The 26,218-nt window shown below is 42.3% G+C and overlaps 1 protein-coding gene across 2 annotated transcripts in view; it reads left to right on the forward strand.

The window, feature by feature from the left end:
* CHN2 (chimerin 2) overlaps positions 1-26,218 on the forward strand; it is a 502,107-nt gene that overhangs the window by 182,243 nt on the left and 293,646 nt on the right. For both annotated transcript variants that reach the window (XM_082258131.1, XM_082258132.1), the window contains exon 2: positions 13,539-13,577. In XM_082258131.1, the coding sequence (XP_082114257.1) occupies positions 13,539-13,577 (39 nt within the window). The remainder of the gene's footprint in view (positions 1-13,538; positions 13,578-26,218) is intronic.

A 26,218-nucleotide genomic window follows, 5' to 3' on the forward strand; every position in this document is an offset into this window, starting at 1 on the left:
GAGGATCCTCTATTATGAGATTAGCAATGTGTCAGCTGTATCTCATTGTCTAAACCATTGTGTGATGTTTTGGGTAAATATCTGGGTTATGCATGTGGTTGTTGTTTAGCTATGGTAATTATTTTCCTGTGTGCAGTTTGTATTTTTAGGGTAATATGATCAGGATGGGACTGTCCTCCTGTGGGGTATATATTCTGTATGAGTTTGTTAACTAAAGAGTTCTAGATTTGCAGCTAAAACAAGTTCTTGGTTGCAATATGTGGCTATAATATCTGATATCTATGTTCATGACTGGAGGAAGCAGCATACTGAAAGATGCACTCAAGCACAGTGTGGGTCGGTTCCGTCACACTACTTTTGACTGTTAAGATCTTTGTACCAGTGTACTAAGGGAAACTCTCTTCTGAAGGCATACAGTTAGGTCCATATATATTTGGACACAGGCACAATTTTCAAATTTTTGGCTTTGTATGTCACCAGAATAAAACTAAAATGAAACAATCCAAATGCATTTGAAGTGCAGGCTTTCAGCTTTAATTCAAGGGGTTGAACATCAAGATCAAGTACAGATTTTAGGAACTGCAACCATTTTTATACATAGCCCCCCATTTTCAGGGGCTCAAATGTAGTTGGACAAATAATAATAATCATAAATAAAATATTCATTTTTAAAATTATGTTGATAATCCTTTACTGGCAATAACTGCCTGAAGTCTGGAATCCATGGACATTACCAAAGACTGGGTTTCCTCCTATCTGATGCTTTTCCGGCTCTTACTGCAGATGTCTTCAGTTGTTCTTTGCTTGCGGGTCTTTCTGCCTTTAGTTTTGCCTTCAGCAAGAGAAATGCATGCTCAATTGGGTTGAGATCAGATGATTGACCCAGCCATTGCAGAATATTCCACTTCTTTTCCTTCAAAAGCTCCTGGGTTGCTTTTGCAGTGTGTTTTGGATCATTGTCCATCTATACAGTGAAGCGCCTGGATGTTGTGAATGGGTTTTTCTTTACCATAGAGAGGATCCTGCGATCATCCACCACTGTTGTCTTCCGTAGATGTCCAGGCCTTTTTATGTTGCTGAGCTCACCAGTGAGTTCTTCTTTCCTCAGAATGTACCAAACTGTAGGTTTGACCACTCCTGATATTGCTGCTATCTCTCTGATAGATTTGTTTAGTTTTTGAAGCCCTTAAAGGGCCTGTTTCACTTGCACGGACATCTCCTTTGAACGCATGATGTAGGTTCACAGCAATAGATTACAAATGCAAATACCACACTTAGAATCGAACTCCATACCTTTTAACTGCCTAATTGATGAAGAAATAACAAAGGAGTAGCCCAAACCTGGCCATGAAACGGCCTTTGATTCAATTATACAATTACTTTTGGTCCCTTGAAAAAAGGGGGGGGGGTTGCTATTCCTAAGAGCTGTAATTCCTAAACCCTTCCTCTGATTTGGATGCACATACCCTCAAATTAAACCTGAGAGTGTGCACTTTTAGCCCATACCCATTATATAACTATAGCTTTAATATGTAAAAAAAATCTAAAATTGTGCCTATGTCCAAATATTTATGAACCTAACTGTATATGGATTGGGTACCCCTCCTCATGACCAGGCCTTTTTTGCTATACTTTGACAATTGCGCAGTAATGCAACGCTATACCCAAATTAAATTTGTAATTGTTTCTCACAAATAGTGATTTCTTTTGTAGGGTATTTGCTCGCCACAGTTTTTTTTTTTTTGCGCTATAAACAAAAAAGACCAACAATTTTGCAAAAAAAAAAAAAAACAAACAATATTTTTTACTTTCTGCTATACAACATATCGAATATAAAAATGTTAAAAAAATCTAATTTCTTCATAAATGCCAATATGTTTTCTGCTACATATTTTTGGGGAAAAAAAGCCCCAATAAGCTGGTTTGTGCAAAAGTTATAGCAACTACAAACGATTGTATATATATACTGAAATCTTGATTTATTTATTTTTATTCTAGTAATGACAGCAATCAGTGACTTATAGTGGGACTGTGATATTGCAGTGGACAATCTGACACTAACTGACACTTTTGACACTTTGTGGGAACCAGTGACACTAATGCTAAAAATATGCATTATCGCTGTATCAATGATACTGACAGGGAAGGGGTTAAACATCTGCATTCAAAGGGCGATCAAAGGGTTAAATGTGTGTCCGAGCAACGTTTATGTGTACACAATGTGGTGTTTTTACTAAGGGATGTGCTGGATTGTATTGCCTGCTTTGCAGGGAAACAAGATCCACCACATCCCTGCTGACAGGATGGAGCGCTGCATTGTTTACATATGCAGAGCCCCATCCTGTGTCTTTCTTCTACGATCAGCGGCCGTCATCCATTAGCCGTCACCCGCTGAAACGGAGCGCCCCCTATGCGCAAGTGCAGAATCATGTATATATACTGTATGTGATTCTTTACAGAACGGCCACCCTGTAACAGTTATAAATCTTTTATAACTTGGTGTAATGTGTACATGCGGTACTGTTTGTGTAGTTTACTGGCCATTTTCATGTAGTTTCTGGATATAAAGCGGCGGCCATGTTTTTCCAGCTTAAGGGGGGGTGAATCGGTGCTGGACCTCTAGTGTTTCTTCCTGAACTTTCTCTTCCTCTCTGATCGCCGCACGGCGTGCAGCCTTGGGGCTCTGCTCTGTAACTGAGTTGGTGGTGGTGAGTCCCTGTAGGTGCAAAACACCCTCCCTCTTTATGTTGCCTTCCCTGCATCCTAAGCCTAAGCATCCTAAGGAGATTGCCTTGCATTCTCTGGATGGGGTTTGGGCGATTAGGGTGTAGCTGGTGGCAACTGAGTCGTTTAGGAAATCAGAATCACTGATTGTCCTTACGGATGGACCTCGCAAGGGGTTGGCCCTGTCTGCTGCGATCATTTCCAGATGGATCAGACAGATGGTGGTGCAGGCCTATTCAATCAAGGGTCAGGTTCCTCCTTTCCTCCGCCATCAGGCGTCAGTGATGCAGGTTTGAAAGGCGACTACCTGGTCGTCTGTGCACACTTTCACAAAATTTTACAAAGTAAATGTGCTGGCATCTGTGGATGCTGCCTTTGGCCGCAAGGTTTTGCAGGCTGCTGTTGAGAGGACTAGTCCTTTTTGACGGTGTATGTTCAGGTGCGCTCCAATTGTTCATGGTTGAGCTCCATGTTACCTGTTTGGCTAGGTTTAGCCTTTGGGACTTTTTTTCTGCTGTGTTTTTTCCCACCCCTCATGTTTGATGCTGCTTTGGGACGTCCCAATGGTCAAGAAGATTCTGGGGCTGTGTCTGTCAATGAACGAAAGAGAAAATTGAATTTTTGTCTTACCATAAAACCCTTTTCTCTGATGTTCATTGATGGACACAGCACCCTCCCCTCTATTGAGTTGGGTTATATTTCTTCTGACACTGCTTGCAACAAAACTGAGTGCCTATAGCACGAAGTGGGAGTATACCCCTGGGACTGACCCATAGGCGGGGTAAAGTTTTTTTTCCTGCCTAGTGTCCTACTCCTGTAGGGGGGAGCATAACCCAAAGGTCAAGAAGATTCTGGAGTTGTGTCCATCAATGAACATCAGAGAAAAGGATTTTACGGTAAGACAAAAATCCAATTATTTTCCATTTTAAATCAGAGAATATTTTTGAACGTTACAGGACTTACCTAATAACTTTGATTTTTTTACCACATTCTGATATAACATGCACTTTCACTGGGTGACATTTTCTATGCAGTGGCGAAAACAATTATTTGATCCCCTGGTTATTTAGTTTTTCTTCCATTTGCAAATAATAGCTCCAGTAGTTGTCTCCTTCTTACCAAGCTTCTTGCTGATGGTCTTGTAGCCCATTCCAGCCTTGTGCCGGTTTACAATCTTGTCCCTTGTCCTTTGACAGCTCATTGTTCTTGCCCATGATGGTGGGTTTGAATGGAAGAAATAGATTCTGTGGACAGGTGTCTTTTATACACATAACAGGTTGTCGTTAGGAGCACCTTCTTAAATTGACAGGACTAATCTGTGTACCACATGAGCTCATATTGCAGCCAGTCTCAAATACCTATTTTACTCAGTGAACTGCAACTCAATTTATAACATTTGTATCGTGTGTTTTTTCTTCTAAATTTTCGGTTGATATTCTGTTTCTATCATTTAGAATACACTTGTGGTAAAAATTATAGACCCTTATGTTTATTTGTAAGTGGGCAAACTTACAAAATCCACAGGGGATCAAAAAACATTTTTCCCACTGTATATATACCACACCCATCTCTTTCTCTTTCTTTGCTTTTTTTTTTCTTCTTCTTCTTCATTCATTCTTCTTCATTCATACAAAGCTCCATACTTACATGCTCTTTCGTTACTTTATTCATTTTAGTTCAACCTTCTTTTCTTCTTCATAAGTGTATACACACTAACTCATTGACCATTTTTTATCCTTTAATTGGAACTTGCAATATAATATATAAAGAGATGTGACAGTCCCTAAGGGTCCATGTACACGGGACGCTAAACGCCCGCTAAACGCGGGTACAAACGCGACCGAACGGACGTTTCAAACGTCCTAAAAATTCCAGCATTCAAAGGGACTTTTAACAACGTCCCGTGTACATGGAGCCTAACAAGAAAATCTTGTCCTTAAAATAATAAACAGAACAGAATCAAAGGAATGCTGCACAGTCAGGCTTACAACCTATTAAATAGTATGACAAGGCATTCCATGCTCATGGGAACCTACAATGTAATTAAACAAATCTTATTTACAATCTAAAAGTTCACAAGAGCTTACATACCTGTTAATATAAGATAAAAAGACACACCAAAGTTTCCTCAATAATGACATTGGATCTCTATCCAAAACATTTTCTAGTTTTGGCTGGAGAGGGCAAGTACAGGTAGGTGAATATGGTTTTTGGAGAGCAGCCAAGGCACAGGGAAGTCTTAATGGGAGCTGGAGTGCCTGCCCTTTCTGCCCCTTGGTTTATTGAATCATAGGAGCACATCTCTCAAGTGTAAAACTACTGTATGTTTGAATGTTTTGCCAGAAGTAGTGGAAAGTATCACAGCAGGAATTGTCCTCTTTAGATGCTTTCAGCTGCAAAATTATCAGTTATATTTGTACCCTTCACAAGTGCTGCTGGAAGGATTTAGTGAACCCAAATGGCAAAATGGCAGTGGATGGGAAGGATCTCAATTTATTGTGTATTAAACGTTATGGCACATTGTGTTTAGCATTCTACTAAAAGCCCATATACTGTTTCCCTCCGTACCACTCTTCTGCATAGCAAACTGACAAGTTATTGCCCCTGTTGGAGTAAATTTTGTATATATTCCCATGGAGAATCCAATAAAGAGCATGTGAAGTTCTGCTTTAAACCTATTTGGAACTACCATGTAAGAGCCAATAGTCGCTTTTAGAGCATTGTTGGAGCCTAATGGGAGTAATTTCACCTTTAGTACCTATAATATCCCATCAACTAATTGTATTTGCACATTTATTTCTAGACCAAGTTGTTGTCTATCCAATCTAAAAAGGGAAATCCTGACCTTTCAGGTTCATAATGTAGTATGGCAAAAACAAGTTACCTGGTCATATTATCTGTCTTTGGAATGTGAAATCCTATATATTAGGGGATGTTTTATCCATGCAAATCTAATTACAGAGCCTCTGACCTTTTAGATCAGCCACTAGGTAAAAACACTTACCTGTTTTTAAAATCCTGAAAGCCTGGAAAAAACTCTGTAATTGACAACTAGAGCATATTTTGGATCTTTCTATAAGCCCCGTATCGTGGAGAATGCACACTACAGAATCCAGGTTCTATTCGGAAAAAAGTGAAAACTGCATTTGAAATGGGCCTTCCATGCAGAATGCAAAGGCCACTTTTTTGAAAATCCTTTGCCCTAGGGCCCAACACAAATGGCTTTAAAAAGCTATTGTAAACAAACAGATCGCCTGGGGTATTACCTTGGCCCTGGCCTCTGTTGCCTCTAGGAGGCATAGGTGACGTTATTGTGCCTCACCACTGTCTCCTGGGATATCTGGGCACTCAAACTCCCAAGAGTAGGCCCTCTTACAGTAGACCTGTGTACATTCTCATCAGATTTCAACCTCCTAGCTCTGGAGGAAGGCACAGTGACATACTTCGAGTCCCCCGGAAGCTTTTTAGGCTGGGAATGGGGTAAGTAATTTTTACCCAAATGATCTGTTTGTTTACAAATATCTTTTTTAAAGCCATTTGTGTTGGGGGACCTTCCGTTTGGCAAGGTCCTCTTTAAAGTACATACTGTCATAACATGTTCAGCTCCAGGAGCCAAACACTTTTGTACAGCAGAGCATCTAATGCTATTTCCAACCCCCCTCCCCCTTTCTACAATACTGGGAGAATCAGCCTGTCAATGGCCTGCTGCAGTCTGGCCAGTAGAAGAAGAGATCTGAAACTTGGAGAATGCATAGTTACATAGTTTGTGAGGTTGAAAAAAGACATCAGTCCATCCAGTTCAACCTATGATGTGTGTGTGTGTTTGCTGTTAATCGTACATTGTATACCCCTTTATGTTGTGGATACCCCTTTCTGTTGTGATACTGCGTTTTGATAATGCAGAAGTGCGTACACCTACCAAGTGGCCCCTTTTGTGGTCCACAGGGCCTAATACTTAAAATCTCTACTTAGTGAATAATACATATAACAAGTATCCAACCACTGAAGGGTCAACCATAGGGGAAAGTTATGCTTTTCTACCTCCTCCTCCCCCCCAACTAGGAAAACGGGTACCTAGTCTTTGCCTGCAGCCTTTTGGGACACGTCACAGATCTCAGAAAGCTGCAAGACTAGTCACAATGCGCAGCACGGCTTGCGCTTGCGCAGTAGGAAGCCAGCTGTGAAGGCCACAAGTAATCACAGCTGGCTTCCCACACTAAACATACCGGGGACCCGAAGATCAGCGAACAACCAGCCCAGGTGATGGCAGCACTAGATCCCTGGATCAGTATGTTTCCTTTTATTAAAAGTCAGCAGCTACAGCATTTGTTGCTGCTGACTTTTATTTTTTTCTTTCTAAGGGTGAAGATCCTTTTAAACTATTCTTGCACCTCAAAAAACTGAGATATCATGTACAAATACATTACAGGTTTATAAATGTTTTCAATATAATACCCTATTCTACACTATAATATTGGGCATCCCTTCATTTGCATTGGTTCGGGTGTTTTCAGTGAAGGGTACTGTTAATGCTATGGCACACAAAGACGTGTTAGCCAATTTTTCACTTCCAACCTTGTGCCGACAGTTTGGGGAAGTCCTTATTTTGTTCTAATGTGACTGTGCCATGTTGCACAAAGCCAGCTCCACATAGATATGGCTTAATGAATTTGATGTGGAGGAACTTGTGTGGACTGCACAGTAATCTGTCTACTACCCTTCTGAACACCTCTGGATGGACTGGGACACTGATTGCCAGCCAAATAGCCATGTTTTCTCATCCAACATTGGTACCTGACCTCACAAGTGTTATTTTGGCTGAATAGGCACAAATTCCCACACAGACTCCAAAATCTTGTAGCAGGAGTGAAGTTTATTATAGGCACAAGGTTGTAGGTGCTCCATATTAATGGCCATGTAGTGTATCAAGTTTTCAAACGATAACAGTTGGATAAATCACAATTTTCTTGAATTATTTTATACACTTCCTTGCTTGCATTGCTTTGCTGACACTATTCCCATCCACATTTCATATGACTTGCCGTAACAGTCAGATTTGAGTGATTCCAGCAGTATTTACGTTCTGTACCCTCAGGTACTCCAATGGGACTATTCAGCAAAACATTTCACAGTTGTAAAGCAGTCTTAACAGAGCTCTAATTCTTACTCATCTGCCAATATGTAAACACACAATTTTCCCTAAAACATTTGCTTCTTCAGCTACTGAATCTCGCTTTGGAATAATGGGACTCTTCACCACTTTACATCCTAAACTAGAACTACATACAAACTGCTAAATACAACACTTAAAATTTAAAAATATCCACCTCTGTACAATCTCTCTAATTACACATCGCTGAGCCAAACTATTGATCATCTACAGCACAGATGCAGTGCTTGCCAGATAACATTAGCAGCAGTGTATTGATTGATTTCACACATTGCCTCAAATTGGCTGTTTAAATAGCAATTTAAGCTAAATTTTATTGCATTTTTCAAGAAATGAACATCATTAATTACATGTTTAGCTAGAACAGCTTTTAAAAATGCACAGTTTGTTTAGAACTTTTGAATGATGTAATTGTCACATTAATGTATCCCTCTTTATTAAGCCAAATGTCAGTATGGCCATTATGATGCATTGCCTGGAAGTTCCAGGTAATGTAAAAAAAATTAATTTGTCCCATGCACACCAGCAGAATTTCAGATCGGGTTGACTGTGGAGCTCGTTAGAGAGCACTGGTATGTTAGAAGGATATGGATTTTTAGCACATGTTTTTCAGAGTCAAAGTTACCAGAGAACGAGGCTAGTGATAGTTAAAGTCACTCTTTGGTGTATGGTATTTTTGGTTTCTACTTTACCATCATTCTCAGGGATATTATTGGGACTGGCAAGCCTTGCTACACAGCATTATTCTCCCCAGGAATTATCTTGGCACTGTTGCATTTATATTTTTGTACTTCTAGAACTTGGTACGTCTCCTTGATATGTAAATTTCCATTGTAAACCTAATGTGCAACAGAAACTAAATTATAAGAGACAGCCAAGTCTGCAAGGAGTAGAGAAGTTGGGATTCCAGGTAAAGGAATAGACGTTAGAGGTGATGGTTTTAGTAGGTTGCATTGCTGGTTTGTTTGATATGAGGGTGTTATCATGGTCGTGGTCGTGGGATTAAAGCTGGCTATTGACAGTGCAATTTTCTTTTTTGCAGGAAAGAAAATTGCTCAATTCTATATATATTCGTTATTTGTTATTATAACAAATGAAGGAGCCCTAGATAAATTTGAATGTGTAGCTGCCCCTTTAAAAAGTGATTATGTCACCCAAACAGTAAAAACCAATGCAAAGCCAATGCAATTATTTAAAAATGCAAATATACAGTCAGGTCCAAAAATATTGGGACATCGACACAATTCTAATCTTTGTGGCTCTATACACCACCAGAATGTATTTGAAATGAAACAAACAAGATGTGCTTTAACTGCAGACTCACAGCTTTAATTTCAGGGTATTTACATCCAAATCAGGTGAACGGTGTAGGAATTACAACAGTTTGTATATGTGCCTCCCACTTTTTAAGGGACCAAAAGTAATGGGACAATTGGCTGCTCGGCTGTTCCATGGTTAGGTGTGTGTTATTCTCTCATTATCCCATTTACAAGGAGCAGATAAAAGGTCCAGAGTTAATTTCAAGTGTGCTATTTGCATTTGGAATCTGTTTCTGTCAACTCTCAATATGAGATCCAAAAAGCTGTCACTATCAGTCATGCAAGCAATCATTAGGCTGAAAAAAAACAAAACAAACCCATCAGAGAGATAGTAAAAACATTAGGTGTGGCCAAATCAACTGTTTGGAACATCCTTATAAAGAAAGAATGCACCAGTGAGCTCAGCAACACCAAAAGACTCGGAAGACCATGGAAAACAACTGTGGTGGATGACCGAAGAATTCTTTCCCTGGTAAAGAAAACACCCTTCACAACAGTTGGCCAGATAAAGAACACTCTCCAGGAGGTAGGTGTATGTGTGTCAAAGTCAACAATCAAGAGAAGACTTCACCAGAGTGAATACAGAGGGTTCACCACAAGATGAAAACCATTGGTGAGCCTCAAAAACAGGAAGGAGAGATTAGAGTTTGCCAAACAACATCTAAAAAAGCCTTCACAGTTCTGGAACAACATCCTATGGACAGATGAGACCAAGATCAACTTGTACCAGAGTGATGGAAAGAGAAGAGTATGGAGAAGGAAAGGAACTGCTCATGATCCAAAGCATACCACCTCATCAGTGAAGCATGGTGGTGGTAGTGTCATGGCGTGGGCATGTATGGCTGCCAGTGGAACTGGTTCTCTTGTATTTATTGATGATGTGACTGCTGACAAAAGCAGCAGGATGAATTGTGAAGTGTTTCAGGCAATATTATCTGCTCATATTCAGCCAAATGCTTCAGAACTCATTGGACGGCGCTTCACAGTGCAGATGGACAATGACCCGAAGCATACTGCAAAAGCAACCAAAGAGTTTTTTAAGGGAAAGAAGTGGAATGTTATGCAATGGCCAAGTCAATCACCTGACCTGAATCCGATTGAGGATGCATTTCACTTGCTGAAAACATTTTGCAATTTAGACTTTTCTGAAGACGCACAGATTGCGAAATGCATTGTGGTCTAAAGCCGAACTATTGACCTTCACACGTCACTTCCTAAGCGGTGGAATGCACGCCATCACCGCAATCCACTCCTGTCAGCCCTGAACTCACCTGCCGGAAGACAGGAACAGCGGCATTTCAGAACCCCTAAGAGCTTTCTTTCTGGTGTTAGGAAGGCACCTTACAATGTAAGCACCCATTCTATTATTTTATTTGTGATTTTATGTCATTAAAACGGTATCACACTATCCCTGGCTTCCTGTCTTCTGCATCCCCCCATTGAGTCCTCTATCTAGAGATCCCATACTGTTTTTTTGGATTAGTATTGCTGGGAGATAAGTGGAGCAGTGTATTCCTTGAAGCCTGGTGAACCCCTGGTGAATACTGTATCCCCCTGGTGAATATCTGGTGATGACCGTACCTCCTAATGAAAGGGATTGATGGAGGAGGATTAAAGAGCGATTTATATAAATCCAAATGCCTGCAGGGTCTGTGAGACCCACATCTCCTTGCTCACTGGATCACTGAATCACAGATTGAGTACACCTGGATGATTTACCATTGTTCATAAGAGCACATTATTTGCACGGTTAACCATCACTTTTGAGTGATTCTCACTTTGTCATTTCGAGTCATAATTTTTTTGACTATTAGTGTCACACCATAGCACTTTATTAGTCTTATATACAATTTATATATTTATTTATTGCCTCATTTGCACATATTGCACATGAGTTAATTTTTTGATATTGATGTTCATCCGATTGATGTTTATATGTAGCACTGTATCCGCTTCATGCTTATATGTAACACTGTTTATCATATACACTTCATCATTTTTTTATGTATATATTTTTAATATTTACAGTAAAGTTATATAAAAGTTTTTATATCAGCGCCTCTCAAATCTGTCATCTATATGTCATAGTACATGTTGGCATTCATGGTTCCCTCAATGAACTGTAGCTCCCCAGTGCCGGCAACACTCATGCAGCCCCAGACCATGACACTCCCACCACTATGCATGACTGTAGGCAAGACACACTTGTCTTTGTACTCCTCAACTGGTTGCCGCCACGCACGCTTGACACTATCTGAATCAAATACGTTTATCTTGATCTCATCAGACCACAAGACATGGTTCCAGTAATCCATGTCCTTAGTTTGCTTGTCTTCAGCAAACTGTTTGTGGGCTTTCTTGTGCATCGTCTTTAGAAGAGGCTTCCTTCTGGGACGACAGCCATGCAGACCAATTTGATGCTTTGTGCAGTGTATGGTCTGAGCACTGACAGGCTGACCCCCCACCCCTTCAACCTCTGCAGCAATGCTGGCAGCACTCATACATTTATTTCCCAAAGACAATCTCTGGATATGATGTTGAGCATGTGCACTTAACTTCTTTGGTCGACCATGGCGAGGCCTGTTCTGAGTGGAACCTGTCAAGTTAAACCGCTGTATGGTCTTGGCCACCCTGCTGCAGCTCAGTTTCAGGGTCTTGGCAATCTTCTTGTAGCCTAGGCCATCCTTATGTAGAGCAACAGTTCTTTTTTTCAGATCCTCAGAGAGTTCTTTGCCATGAGGTGCCATGTTGAACTTCCAGTGACCAGTATTATCCTGATGTACAAAACCAGCACTTATGGTTTATGACTCACATCTCACATCATCTTCAGACTGTCCTAATGAGCAGGCCCCTTTATCCTCTTTTACTGCCTGTTACATTGCTCCTTTGATTGTACAGCTCGGCAAAATATGTTACAGTGATGTAAATAATAAATATGGAGAACACAAGGAGTTTAACATTCTTTTGAAGACTTAAAAATAAAAAAAAAGGAATAAATTATTTAATCAACTGCTTTTACTGTAAAAATCTTCGGGCTTGTGTCAGTAGTAATGATGGTAGAGCCAGATTAAAGAACATTTTTATTGTTATTGTTGTCTGGGGAAATGGGCTATTGATTGAGTTGGAGTTTTAACACTTCGCTCCCTTGTATTGGTGCCTTAAATCTCTGTAATTCCCATAAATATGGACTGGTTTAAAGTAGAAACAGAGGCAAATTATTTTTTTTTTAATGTTGAATAGAGTAAGGGAGGGTTATAACCCCAGTAGGCTTTAAAAAAAAAAAAAATCAAAACAGGAAGTGAGAGTAAGTCCCTACAAAGTTGCCACCACAGTCACTAAAACAGGTGTCCCTGCTGGAAGAATTTCCCTCTATTCCTATATTGGTAATAATGCAAAAGTTGGTATTTTCTTTCATTCTCTGTGATAATGGTATACAGGACTGGTAGAGAGGGTGAATCTTTCCAATGGGTCACAGACATCAATAAAAATCCAACAGGCGTTCAGTAATACTTAAAGTTAAAGCCCAATTCTAGGAAAATCGAAAATATCCCTTGCAGTGGGGCTGCACCCGCACTGCAAAGGTTTATTGCTCGTTTAGTCTGAGGGTGAGTAAAAGTACTTTTATTTACCTGATCCTCTGCTGCCCCAGCAGGTAGCATTCTCCCAGGCTCTCGCTGTGTCCCTTGGCATCAATACGTCCAGTGCAGGGCAGTAAATATACTTTAACATATTCCTGGACCTAAACAAGAATTTTAATGCCCACACGGCAAGGGATCATTTTCAAGTTTTCCGAAGTTGGGCTTTAAAGTTTAAGGTCTATAGAGGTATATGTTCTAGTATAACAGAAGCCTACTTGATTAATTTAATTATATGTTTTGGTGTGACGTGTTTTGGGTGTTACAGTTACCTTTATCGACATTTGGGTGTCTTTCAGGGTTTGATTTTTGTTTGTGCTGGCACTGCATTCGAAGGTCTAAGTATTTCCTGGGCCACCTATTCTGGAATGTTTGATTACCAGGAATGTCAGAGAAAATAAAAAAGTCTTATCTACTTATTTGTTTCTGGTTATTAAGGTAATGAAGAGCAAGTGGATCATGATAGGCTTGCAGCTAGTATTTTCTGAAGGTTATCTCAGCAGTGACGACTGATACTTTTGTTCATGACAGGTTTCCTTTAAGCTCAGGTTTCTTGTTCAGCATTTGATTGTAGCAATTTTCAGTTATTGATCTGTTTATTCAACTAAGAACAATTCCTACAAGATAACCACGAATCGGTTCACTTCCCAGCACAGTTCACTAACGGATTGATTTCTTCTTCTGTTGTAGATGTGGAGGAATACCAACCCCCCGTTTGGAAGTCATACTGTGAGTATTGTCTGTATGGCATGATCTCTTTGTCTAGACATTGTATATATATATATCAAAGCAACAGAGGTTATATATGGAGCAATATTTAAATCTAATCAATAAACACAATTTACAAATGAATATCCTGTTACAGGTACTGCTGTTCTAATATTGAATTCTTTAAATAATAATTTTAGTAAATAGCATCACATTGCATTTGTTCTTTATCAACAATTTGCAGTGTGATGTTTTGGAATGTGAAATAAACTATAATTCAAATGCCAGTATCTCCTAATGTGTGGCATTTATGCTTGATTTACTGCCAAGTATAGACTATGATACTATTATACTACAGAAGAATAGATAAACAGATGTTTAGGGCTACATGCACACGGGCAGCTAGGGACACATATGTCTGCTGCATTCAGAGCCAGCTAAACACTACCTCTGGGCACAGCAGCACTCTGCGCTCTGGCCGAATACAAACTAACCGAATAGCTGCAGACAATTTGTGCGCGAACAGAAATGCCATCCCTGAATGCACACCGTCTGCTTTTTTGTAACTTCTCAGATGAGTGGTTAAATGCAAACAGCGATGGCACTGGCTATTGATTTGTACAGAGTATATATCTGATAGCTGCTCTTCACACACAGTGGGTGCAAGCAGTGTTCAGAACCTCTGGCTGTAATCTACTGATGCATGCTGGTGGTGACCACCCCTGTGCGGCCATATAAATGTAGCCTTAGGCTCCTTTCACATGGGACAGATCCATTTTGACAGACTCCGCTTGCTCAGTGGGGATCGCTCTGCTGATCCCCGCTGAGCAGGCGGATGACAGGTCAGTCTCCACTCACTGTGCAGATGAACCTGTCAGAGTCCTACTCTCCTCTATGGGTAGATCAGATGAAAATGGACAGCCCATTCCTGCCTCCTTATTGGTCAGGGAAGCAGTTTGTCACATAGAAGGAACAATTACAAGGTGCTTGAGGCCGGTGGTTGGGGGACTCAGCTATGACTTTACACCCCCGTTCACATCGGCGCCATTTGACGTCAAATCACATGCCAAATTGCAGCCTATTGCCAGCAACGGCACTGTCACAATCGGTGCGACTTCGACTTTGCGCCGCCGCACCGATTTCCAAAAGTAGGTTCTGCACTACATTTCGCATCTTGAACTCGCACTGAAATGCAGTTTAAAATCGAATGAGTCCAGCTGAACTCGTACAATTACGAACTCGCGTTCAGTGTGAACGAGGGCTAAAGCGAAATGTCAGATTTGGGGTTCCCAGGCTCTGCAAGACATTTGAAACCCTCCACTAGTCCCAAAACCTGATGTGCTCAACTCATTGTTGCACCTATTTTACTACTTTTGCAGTCAGACGGGTCAAGGACTCATGGTGATGGGCATTATTTTCCTGCGTTTGAAAAACACGTGAAATGCAGGTCAGCAACACACTTTGACTTCAATGGTATAGTGTAGCTGACAGTTCAGAGGCTGCATTTGCCCTACTTTGCGTTCTGTTTCTTCAGACACAGCAGGTCTTATAGAGGTGTGTTTAAACTGCAGGCAAAGAAGGTCAAATTCAGCCTCTTCATATCAAACACATGTGTTTGATCAGCGCTATATTAAAAAATAGAAAAGGCTGCATTTAAGAAGAACCCCATCTGCCTGAGCCATAAGGCTTTCTGGTTTCTTTTTTTTATCTTACATATTTTGCAGCTGTACCTGATTTCAGGGGACAACCCAAGGTTTATATAGCTTATATTGAACATTGACCTTCTTAAATTCCTTTTTGTAAAAAAACCTCAGTCATACATTACTGTTATGCCTCCTTCACATGGGTGATTACATGCCTACTCTGATTTCCAGCGGCAAGAATCACGGGATTCTTGCGGGAGAGATGAAAGGTATGAGAACAGCAGTGGCCGCTTAGCCTGCTCATAGTAATCACAGGCTAAGAGGACAGTTTGCTGTTCACATGTATCCACACAACCAGCAGATACTAGAGCTGTGCATGACAGAAACATTTGTTTTGTTGTTCTTATGATTCGTTAGGTTATAATTTAATTTTGTCATATTCGTTACATTAGATTGATTTGTTTTCAGAATTTATTTTATATATTCAAATTTGTTTTGTATATTCATTATTTTCAAATTGATTGGAAATTCCAATTTTGGTATTCAAAATTCAAATTTTGGAAGACAGCTATATTCGTTCTATTTTCTCTTTCGTTCACTGACGAACACAGCTCCATGTCTTCTAGACCAGTGGACCTCAACCCTGGTCCTCAGGGCCCACTAACAGGCCAGGTTTGCAAGATAACTGAAATCCATGCCAGGTGATATAATTTGCTGCTCAGTGATTGCAGTACTCTAGTCTGCATCTCCCCAAGGTAATACTTAAAATCTGGCCTGTTAGTGGGCCCTGAGGACCGGAGTTGAGGACCACTGTTCTAGACCATTGGGCTTATCCTGCTCTCTCGTCAGGAGTAGGACTAGGCGGAAACAATTTTGGCTACGCCCCTAAGGCAGTCTCAGGAGGTATACCATCACTTCCTGTTATAGGACTTCAGTTTGTTCTGCCTAGTCAGGAGTAAGGACCTGGCTGTCTGCTGGGACCTGCCGTCCTGGCATTTTTTCCTTTTTAAATTTAATTTTTTCCTTTTTTCTTTAATATTTTTGTTCCTGTGTGAACTACATTCAACCTGTTCCTGTGTGAACTACAATCTGGACTGGGCAACGCACTGGATATCCTAGATCCTTATAGTCTTGCAAGTCCGGCCTGCGAGTGCGACATAACTATTAGCTCTGTGCTAGGTTGGCTGCGACATAGCCCCACTGGACAGGGCTGGCCGGCGAGTGAAACACCTCACGAGGTCGCATAGCCCTTGTCACGACAGCAGTCACGATCAGAGTCGCAGCGTACACCGGGTCGCAGCACCCCCATTCCATGATGGTGCGGTGGACTGCTGGGAGTAGTGCCCGCCTAATGCCATGGTGTGGTGAGTATTGTCCCCCCTCCTTTCTTTTAGAATTGCTGGGGTGGTTGCGGGCCCTCCCTGAGGATAGTAGGCCCCCTTCTGTGTCCTCCCTCCCCTCACATTTCCCCCCTCTCCCTTGTGGGGTTCCCCTGTGTCAGTCGCCCTCACCTGCCCTCTGTCTCCCCTCTTAGCCCCTTTTTGGGGGGCACGGGTGTATTCTTGGGTGGGAGGCTTCACTAGTGTTGGGCTGGAGAGCGATGGGTGCGTGCCGCTTTCGGCCCCTCTTTTGGGGGTGCCTGTACCTTGGTGCTGTGGGGGGGGGGGTCCTCCTGGTGGATGCTTTCTTCCCTGGGGTCCAGTGGGGTCTGCCATTTTACCGTGGATGCTGTTTCCCGGTTTCGGTGTCCATGTTTGTGTAGTTCAGCGGCCCTGTTTTTGGTTTCCCATTGCAAATAGTGGCGGCCATTTTCTTGTAGTCTGAGTGTGGTGATGTGCTGCGGGGGCCTTTAGTGTCAGTGTCGGCGCTTCCTCTTCATCTTTCATCACAGTGTGGCAGGCTGTTTGGTGCTCTCCAGCTCTGGGGTGGTGAGTCTCTGTGGGTCTCTGAGGATCCTTCCTCTGCACTGATTTTTGTCGCGTTCCAGCAGTGTAAAGAGGGGGTTCTTTTTAAAAAAAAAAAAGAAATTTTTTCTTTTTGTGTACAGCGCTGCTCCAATTAACCATGGAGCCCTGGAGCGTGTATCACCACCTGACCCACTCCTTGATACTGTGGGACCCTCTGGGTCTCAGTCTGCCCTGGCGACCATGACAGCGACCCTGCAATCACTTGTCTCTAAGGTGGATATGGCCTTGCAAAGGCGGCCTAGCAAGAAGCGCCCCCCGCCTTCATCTGTATCCTCTGCCTCCTCAGAGTCTGGATTTGGCCGCCGAGGACGAGAGTCAGCCCACTGGGTCTGCGTCCATGCACGCTGAGTGCTGTAATAGTGAGGACGAATCCTCCTCCCTCGCAGCCGCGCATGAAAAGGCGCTGGTGGAGGCCTTAATTGTGTCAGTGCGGGAAACCTTAAATTTGGAGGACTGCAACGCCGGTGCAGTTTGGCACCCACAAATCTTTCAATGTGACAAAGGTGTTCCTCTTTCCTGCCTATTTTGACAAGATTATCACTAGTCAGTGGGGTTCCCCGAAACGCATGGTTGGAATACCTTAGCATTTCGCTTGGAGATATCCCTTTGAGGAGTCTCTCCTGAAGAAACTTACGGTTCCACCGTCGGTGGACTCTCAGATTTCCAGGTTAAATAAGGCCACACTTTTGCCGGTGGAGGATTCTCCAATCTTTAAGGGTCCTGTGGACAAGAGAGCTGAAGCTCTGGTCCGGTACCTTTTCACCGTGGCAAGTTTATAGTTGAAGCCAGTGTTTGCTATCACCTTGGTATCCCAGACCTTAACAGAATGGGAAAAAAATGTATGCCAGGATCTGGAAGCTGGTCAACACCCTCCTGAGTTGGTGAAGATGGCGGATCAGTTGATCCAGGGGCTACAGTACATTTGTGATGCATCTTTGGATGCGGCCCCCTTGGCCAGCAGGGTATCTGTGATGGCGGTGATGCTTCGCCGCATGATTTGGTTGAAGTACTGGTCGGCTGACCAGTCTTCTAAAAAGGTGCTGAATGATCTACCTTTTATAGGTGGCAGTTTGTTCGGTGCCTCTATGGAAGAGATCATTAAGAGCCTTACAGGAGGTAAGAGTACATTACTTCTGCAGGTTGCTAGGGGTAAGGAACCTCGTCGTAAGCGTGGTCCTTTTTTCTCGGCTCACAAGTGGCCCTTTCATCCATCTGGATTACAGGAAAAGGGTTAGAGATCCACCCGTAATTTTGCGGGAGGCTCCAAGAGACCCTGGAATGGTAGGTTGAAGGCAGGCACTACTGGTTCTGCAGAGAAGCCTTCACCAGCCTGAAATGGTGTCCTCATCTGCATCTGGGGTGGGGGGATGTCTTTGCCGTTTTCTGGAGCCGTGGACCTTGTTCATTCAGGACAAATGGGTCCACGAGTGGATTCGGTTCGATTACAAGATCGATTTTGGTCCTTGCCTCCGGCAAAGTTATTTCCTTCCAACTTGCGTCTGTCTCACGGTCGTCTACAGGGCCTCTACGGGGCAGTGCAGGACCTGTTAGCACAAGGGGTCATTGTGCCGGTTCCAGAGTTGGAAGGTTTTCAAGGTTTTTATTCCAATCTGTTTACAGTTCCCAGGAAGGAAGGCAAGATTCGTCCGATCTTGGACCTCAAGGCTCTGAACCACTTTGTGCGGGTTCAGAAATTTCAGATGGAGTCTATCCACATGGTAGTAGCGTTCCTTCATCAAGGGGATCTTCTGGCTTCTATCGATCTCAAAGACGCTTACCTTCATATTCCTATATATGTCAGGCAAGGAGGAGCATTATCAATTTGTGGCGTTTCCCTTTGGTCTCGCCTCAGCTCTTCGGGTGTTCACAAAGATTTTGTCCCCAGTGCTGGCCTTGCTACAGCAGAAGGGGATCGTGGTACTGGGTTACCTGGACGATCTGCTTCTGCGTACAGAGTCTTCTTTGGCTCTAGAAGCCGACTTGGACATTACTGTGCAAACTCTGCAGGAGTTTGGATGAACACTGAATTTTCAGAGATTGGCTTTGACTTCGTCCACCAAACTGGACTACTTGGGTCTGACGCGGGATTCAGCATCGGCCCAGGTGTTTCTTCCACAGGCAAAACTACTGATGCTACGGAATGCGATTCGGCTCCTGTTGTCCAACCGTCGGTCATCACTTAGGACTTGCATGCAGGTGTTGGGCCTGATGGTTTCCACCTTCGAGGCGGTTCTGTTTGCTCAATTCCATACCAGACCTCTGCAAAAAGGGATTCTGTTTGGACTCGAGCGAAGTCCAGTCTGCCGATCAACATCATGGAGATTCGGGCGATTAGGCTTTGTCTGTCTCAATAGACGGATTGTCTGCAGGGACGCTGTGTGAGGATTGAATTGGACAATACTATGGCTGTGGCATATGTCAATCATCAAGGGGTACAAGGAGTGCCCTGGCAGCCCAGGAAGTATCCGGTAACTTGAGGTGGGCAGAACTATATGTTCCAGCCCTCTCTGCTGTGCACATTCCGGGGGTAGAGAATTGGCAAGCAGACTATCTCAGTCGGCAGACGTTGGATCCGGGAAAATGGTCTCTTCACCCGGAGGTGTTTCATCAGCTGTGCCTTCAGTAGGGGACCCCCAATGTGGACCTGTTGGCCTCCCATCTAAACAGGAAGGTGCAGAGGTTCATGTCAAGGTTTTGCAAACCTCTGGCAGACGCCGCAGACACCCTGGTGGCCCCTTGGTGTCAGTATCGTCTGATTTACTCCTTTCCTCCAATACAACTTCTGTCGAGACTGCTATGCAGAATCTAAGTAGAAGGGATTCCAGTCATTCTAGTGGCACTAGACTGTCCTCGCCAGTCTTGGTGTGCAGGCCTGGTAAGGGAGGAGTTCGCCATCTGGCTTCTCCGGTACCTCCCTGGGAGGTACCATTTACCATGGTTTCCTATGGGTCACGTTCACATCTGTGCATTTTATGGAAAGGGTCATGGACTAGCAGGTTGTGTTTTTTGGTTCCGTAGACTTCAATGGATCAAAAATGTGTATTGAAAAACGCAAAATGCACCTGCAATATGCAAACTGCAACCTGCATAGGTGTGAACCAGGCCTAAGTCCATGGGCCGCTGTCAAAATGATACTCGACTTACTAGCAGATGAAGTTATATGCAATTATGAAATAATATACTGTGAGAAAAAAGATACACCGATCACTACTTTAGATATGCATGCTTCTTAAACATACACATGTAAAGGAACTCATATTATGTAAATTAAGAATAAAACTGGCCAAACACAGCATGAATTTCAGGACCACCAGGCTCGACAAAAGTCGATTTAAAAATCAACTGAACTGGGTAGAAAAATATTGTCTGCCTGAATGTGATAGTTATAGTCCTGTGAAAGCACCCAATAAACATTTAAGAGTCCAAGTTTTTTTTAATGATGAAATTGATTGATAGCAAAAATTGCAATGAATTCATTTATGTAAAAAAAAACTTGGATTATTGGGCCTTTGTTTGGCAATCCCATTGAGCTGTATGTATGTGGATTCTCAACTCTGGGTTATTTCCCTGTTTCTAAGGGGAGCCCCCCATTTTTTGGAGTGCTGCTGAATCCAGAGTCAGTATGCTCAATGACATTTTTGGTGACCCTTATGGCCCTTACACATGATCAGAAAATCGTATGAAAAATACCACTTTCAAAGTGAATATCTGATTGTTAGTGCTCAGCTTTTGAGAGCGGATCACAACAGTTTATTCAAGTTGGTTGTGCAAATGCATGGAAACAGTGATGGCTTCTCTCAGCCTGCCATTACTTTCTACAGGATGAGCAGTCGCCACTGTTTGCATACACTTGTCATTCCAGCTTCAAGAATCCAGTGATTCTTGCCACTGGAAACTAGTGATTGCATGTAATCACCCAGAGCCCCTAATAGTGTTCTAATGGTCATTTTTTGGAATTTTAAGTAGGCCTAAGGAGAAAAGCAAAAAATTATATATGTTGAAGTCTGCTCTCAAAGTCCCCTAAATAATACAGTTTTATTACCTGTTGACCCTGCCAGGAGATCCATCACCTTTCCACTTTCTGTACCAGGGTAATAACACTATTTATTCTGCAGTGATATCACTGGAGCATTGTTACCCTGAGGATTGGGAAGTTTTAGAGAGCCATGTAGCTTTATGTGGACTTAAAACCAGAACCTCAGATTTTATATTTTTTTCCATACTTTCCATGGTCCAGCGTGGCTCAATGTAAGTATCGATATCTGATATCTCCAAGGCCACTGGGAATGCTGAAAATCACTGTAGTAGTTGTTGCTCTATGTAGTGATTTTCTAGGTGCTACTCCAGCGACTTCCCCTTTGCACACTTAAAACAGGAATCACCTAATCGGCACGGACCATTCTGAGAACATTGTGTATTGTATTCAATGAATACAAAGAATTCTCTGAGTGGATGAGGTGTATAATGTGATGTCATCTGCCCCTCCTCCTTACCGCTTTCAATCAGAGAATGCCTTTTTTTTATTGAAAGCAAAAAATCATGTCAGTGGTTATGGATTAAGCAAATTTCTGCATTCGGTGTACAGAGGGGAAGCCGCTGAAGCCGCACTTAGACGATCCCGGATATCAGATATGTATGTGTACATTGAACCAAGCTGGACCAATCTAGGTTTGCAAACAAGATAATTCCAGGAGTTTCGCTTTAAGTACTTGACAAATAAAAGATAGATTACAGCTAACAGAATCAGGTAGTTACAGCAGCAGTTTTTTCTTTTTCTTTTGAAATAAAAGTTGAAATTGTTGAAAGTTCCACTGTCAGTATAGGTTTGTCCCAGCCCCTGTAAATGTCACTTATCCACTTTCTGCCTAGTCCCAAGGTCCCTTTAAGTGTGTTTTTTTTTTTTTTTGCCTGGGGTGTGGGACAGACTGCCTGATCACATGACCACTGTGATTGGCTGTCACAGTGGTCACATGATTGGGGAATGCCTTTCCACTGGTTCCTGATCATTACAAGACAGCTCAGTCACTTTGCGCTCCCAGCACAGAAACCTCTGCCATCCATGGATGTATGTGGGCATTAAAGCCCATCCTCTTTGCCATCGCACATATGTGTTATGTGGGTGGCAACTGGTTTATATACTAAATAGCACTACAGGTATTCACCCATATAGTTATCAGAATACAATATTTTTGTTATAGTGATCCTTTAACTGTATGTGCTGTATATCTGTTAATTCCTTTTGGTAGGTATTTTGGGGTTGATTTACTAAAACTGGAGGGTGCAAAATCTGGTGCAGCTCTGCACAGAAACCAAATAGCTTCCAGATTTTTTTTTGTCAAAGCTTAATTGAAGAAGCTGACGTTAGAAGCTGATTGGCTACCATGCACAGTTGCACCAGATTTTGCACTCTCCAGTTTTAGTAAATCAGCCCCACTGTGATGGGCTTGTATCTTTCAGGTCCTCTTTGTCAGTTTTGTGAGTCAGTAGTATATAAACACTACTTCAGCATCGTATCCCTTGAAGGGTTTTGGCAGCACTTTTTCATCTTAGATTGTCGATATGTCCATTGTTCTAGTACAGCCGTTCACTGCTGTCAAGGACTGTTAAAATACTTCCCATCAGCGAGCCATCCATTACTTTGTTTCCTTGGCCACGGACAGGTTCGTGAACAATTATTAAGAACTTCTTCTGGGTGATTCAAATCCGTAGCGTTGCTCTAAAAATAAAAGGCGTGCAGGAAAATATGAGTAGTTAGGTGGCCTGAAGCTGCTGAAAATGCACATGGAAAAAAAAGCAAGTCACGAAAACCAGACTTTCAGCTCAGAAATTGAACATTAGCTAAGTCGGTAAGCTCTATAAAGACAATGCATTTCTTCTACAAAAAAAAAAGTAAAAGCTGTAGAAATGTTCTGGAATAGGCTGATCCATTGATATGGTGCTTTAAGGTTGAATAAAGAACAGTAAAATGTCTAAGCTTTCATCATATCTGCATCAGGATCTGCCTGTGTATGCTAACCCCATTCTGGCAATATTGAAAATATAATCATATTATAGCCTTAAATTAGATGCAGAATCACAACTAGTTACAGCACAATAGTATATAACTATCCCGACACACCGAAAAGAAACGCATTCCTCTTTGTTACCATGGAAATTGAACAATGAGGCTTATTGTCTTTATTTTTTTTTCTTTTGTCCCCAATTGTTTATAATTTCATAGTAAAGCGCTCTCCTCTCGTGTTGCACGTTGCTGTTAGGAAACACTTATGTCTCCGATTTGATTGGGAAGCATGCTATCAGGGAGGGCAACCTTAAACCGCACTACTTGCTGAATGGCCTATATTAGATCACTTGTTAGCATTCATTTTGTTGGCATAGTTCTTAAAGTGGTATTAAACCCAGAATAAAATGTTTTATATGTAGCGCTACCCCCGCAGGAGCCGCTTGAATATTGTTGGTACCTCACTCTGCCTTTTCAACCCCCAGAACAGACTCAACCCTACTGGCACACCTGGTAAAATGTGAGTGTAACAACAGAAGAAAAATGGACACAGGTGGTAATAAACACGAAAATTACCTTTACTGAAACTCCCTTAAAGAGGAGAAAAGGGCGTTATGAAGATGAGAACATAAAATAACAACTCAATACGTAAAAGTAATTTTAAAGGAAATAAAGGTTATCAAATGATCCTCCAATCTACGCAGTCTGCTCTTGGAGAACTCCTTTAAGTGAACAACCCCAAGAGCAGAGGTGAACTCACTTAAGCAGAACAGATTTAAGTAGTAAAAAGCAACCCACAGAGACAATTGTCAATCTCACTTAAGATGGGCTATATGAGTCCAGGCAGGAGGAGGGCAGAGGGATGACCCTGTTCCTAAGTCAGTACTCTCCTTTCTTCACCCCAGCATCACAGTCCCAAACAATCAGCCTGAACACAGTACCCTATTCAGTGCACTGAATTACCCACATGTGTAGTAACTAAAGTCCCAACTATAGACAGGGCCCTTTGGAAGTTAAATAACTTTAAGGTGGTGCACTTGATTACCTGTGATGAAAGAACAGAGTACATCCAGAGAAGACTTGATAAATAGAAGAGCTTGAATTGTGTGAGGGATCTTCAATTAAATCAGGCAGCACTATTACTGTTGAGCAGAATGTATCAGCACCACGGATTCTCCTTATAGAATGATGCAGAAATAAAAGCAGTGGTTCAGTGCTTTGTCTGAAGAGAGATTTGGGCAGGTGCCCTCTCACCAATCCTGGAGTGATATGCTCAGCGAATGTTCAGGAACAGACAGTTTCTTCAGGTGACCTGACTAATCACCTCACCCCGGAACGATTCCCTCAGCCAATGCAGGTGCATCTAGACATGCCCCTGGGATCCTCCTTTAATCAAGCTGGTCATCTGAAGCACAGCGGTAGGTCGACTGGGAAGATAGCAGCTCTCCCTCTATCCTGCATTCAGTCTCTTCTCTACCTCGTGGGTAACTGAACTCTCCTACCAGCCAAGATGGATGCCTCTTCTCCTCCTCCTTTCAGAGAACCCTGGGATGTGTAGTTCTATCCTAACATACGTTTATGGAGCCATTGCAGGTGAAGACGTCATGCCCCAGAATGCTTTGTACATTGCTGCTGAGTTGTTCCCTTCTTCCTGCAAATGAGGATGCAGTGGGAAGGCGCAGAACAACACAGAGTCAGTATCTTATGAAGAGAAAGAGAGGGGGGAGAAATCCCCCGCAGATACTGACAGGCTCTTTTTCCCTCAATGAGAGCCTCGGTCAGCTTGGCATGACGCAGAAGACATGAGGAACCCGCTACATATATATGGTACCATTGTTTTTTTTTTTGTTTTTTTTTTAATGTATCTTTTATTGAGGAATATTTGTGTTATTACAGAGAAGAAAAAAAAAAAGAAAAAGAAAAAGAGAGGGAGTCAATAGCCTCCATATGCAAGACCTATTTAAAGAACATATAAATTGTCCCTGCATAAAAAAAAATACAAATACAAATAAGGATAGCTCCCATAAAATGTCCTAACAGTTAAATACATAAACCACAAAAGGAGGCATCCTAGTATTCATAGGTTTTCAATATTCAAACGGGTTATTAGAACCCATCAAAACGCATGTTTAAGCAGAGGCCTTTACCATTGTTTAGCAACCCAGCATTTGCTGGGCTTACAACATCTGCAATTTCAGTAGTGAATAGATAAGGGCCTATATCACATTGGTCACTTCCTTGACCATAGGGGCATTTTACACCCAGATCACTTCTATAACATGTGGCGGGACTTTACTCGGTGGCGGGTATGGATGACCCCTTGGGGGGTGCGTTTACACAGGGAGATAGCCGAGAAGTGGTTGCAAACAACAGTTTGGTTTATTCTTGCAATTTACTTCACACAAGTGCAAGCCTCAAAAACACCAAAATAAAATAAAACACAAAATAAATCCTTGCCACTGTGGGCGGCTACCTTCTCACATACAGGAACCTACCTACGGAGTCTGTCTCCAACCTACTGTTGGGCAAACTTTGCTGATCCTACAGCAGACACTCAATAGTCCATGTTTTTTCTTCACACAACAAATGTCCATTGAACATGTCCCTTTTCCTCTTCACATTGAACATGTCCCTTTGCTTTTCTCTTCACATAGCAAACAGTGCATTTATTTCTTTCCACCTAGAAATAGTCCAAAACCTCACCTTGAGTAGTCTTCACACTTTTTACCCTCCTCAGCGCACATCGCTCCAGGAGGTCTTCCCCACGCTCACACAGCTTCAGGGGGTATCCCTTCTCCCATGCCCACACAGCGTCGTGAGGCACACATCTGACTGTCCTCCTCTCCCCAGCTCACACAGCGTCAGGAGGCAGCAATCAATAGACTTCCTTTGGACAAATTATAGAGGCCTTAACTTCCTCATTCCGAACAGCTGAAGGCCTTTCAACTTCCTTAAGCCGTCCTGGCTACCTTTTCAGCCGACACCCTATAGTAATTGGTGAATTGTCTAACCCAAGCAGAAATGTATCTCCTGTCTGTGACAACATCCACA

This window comes from Pelophylax lessonae (assembly GCF_965119305.1).
Source record: "Pelophylax lessonae genome assembly, chromosome: 5".
NCBI classification, from domain to species: Eukaryota; Metazoa; Chordata; class Amphibia; order Anura; family Ranidae; genus Pelophylax; species Pelophylax lessonae.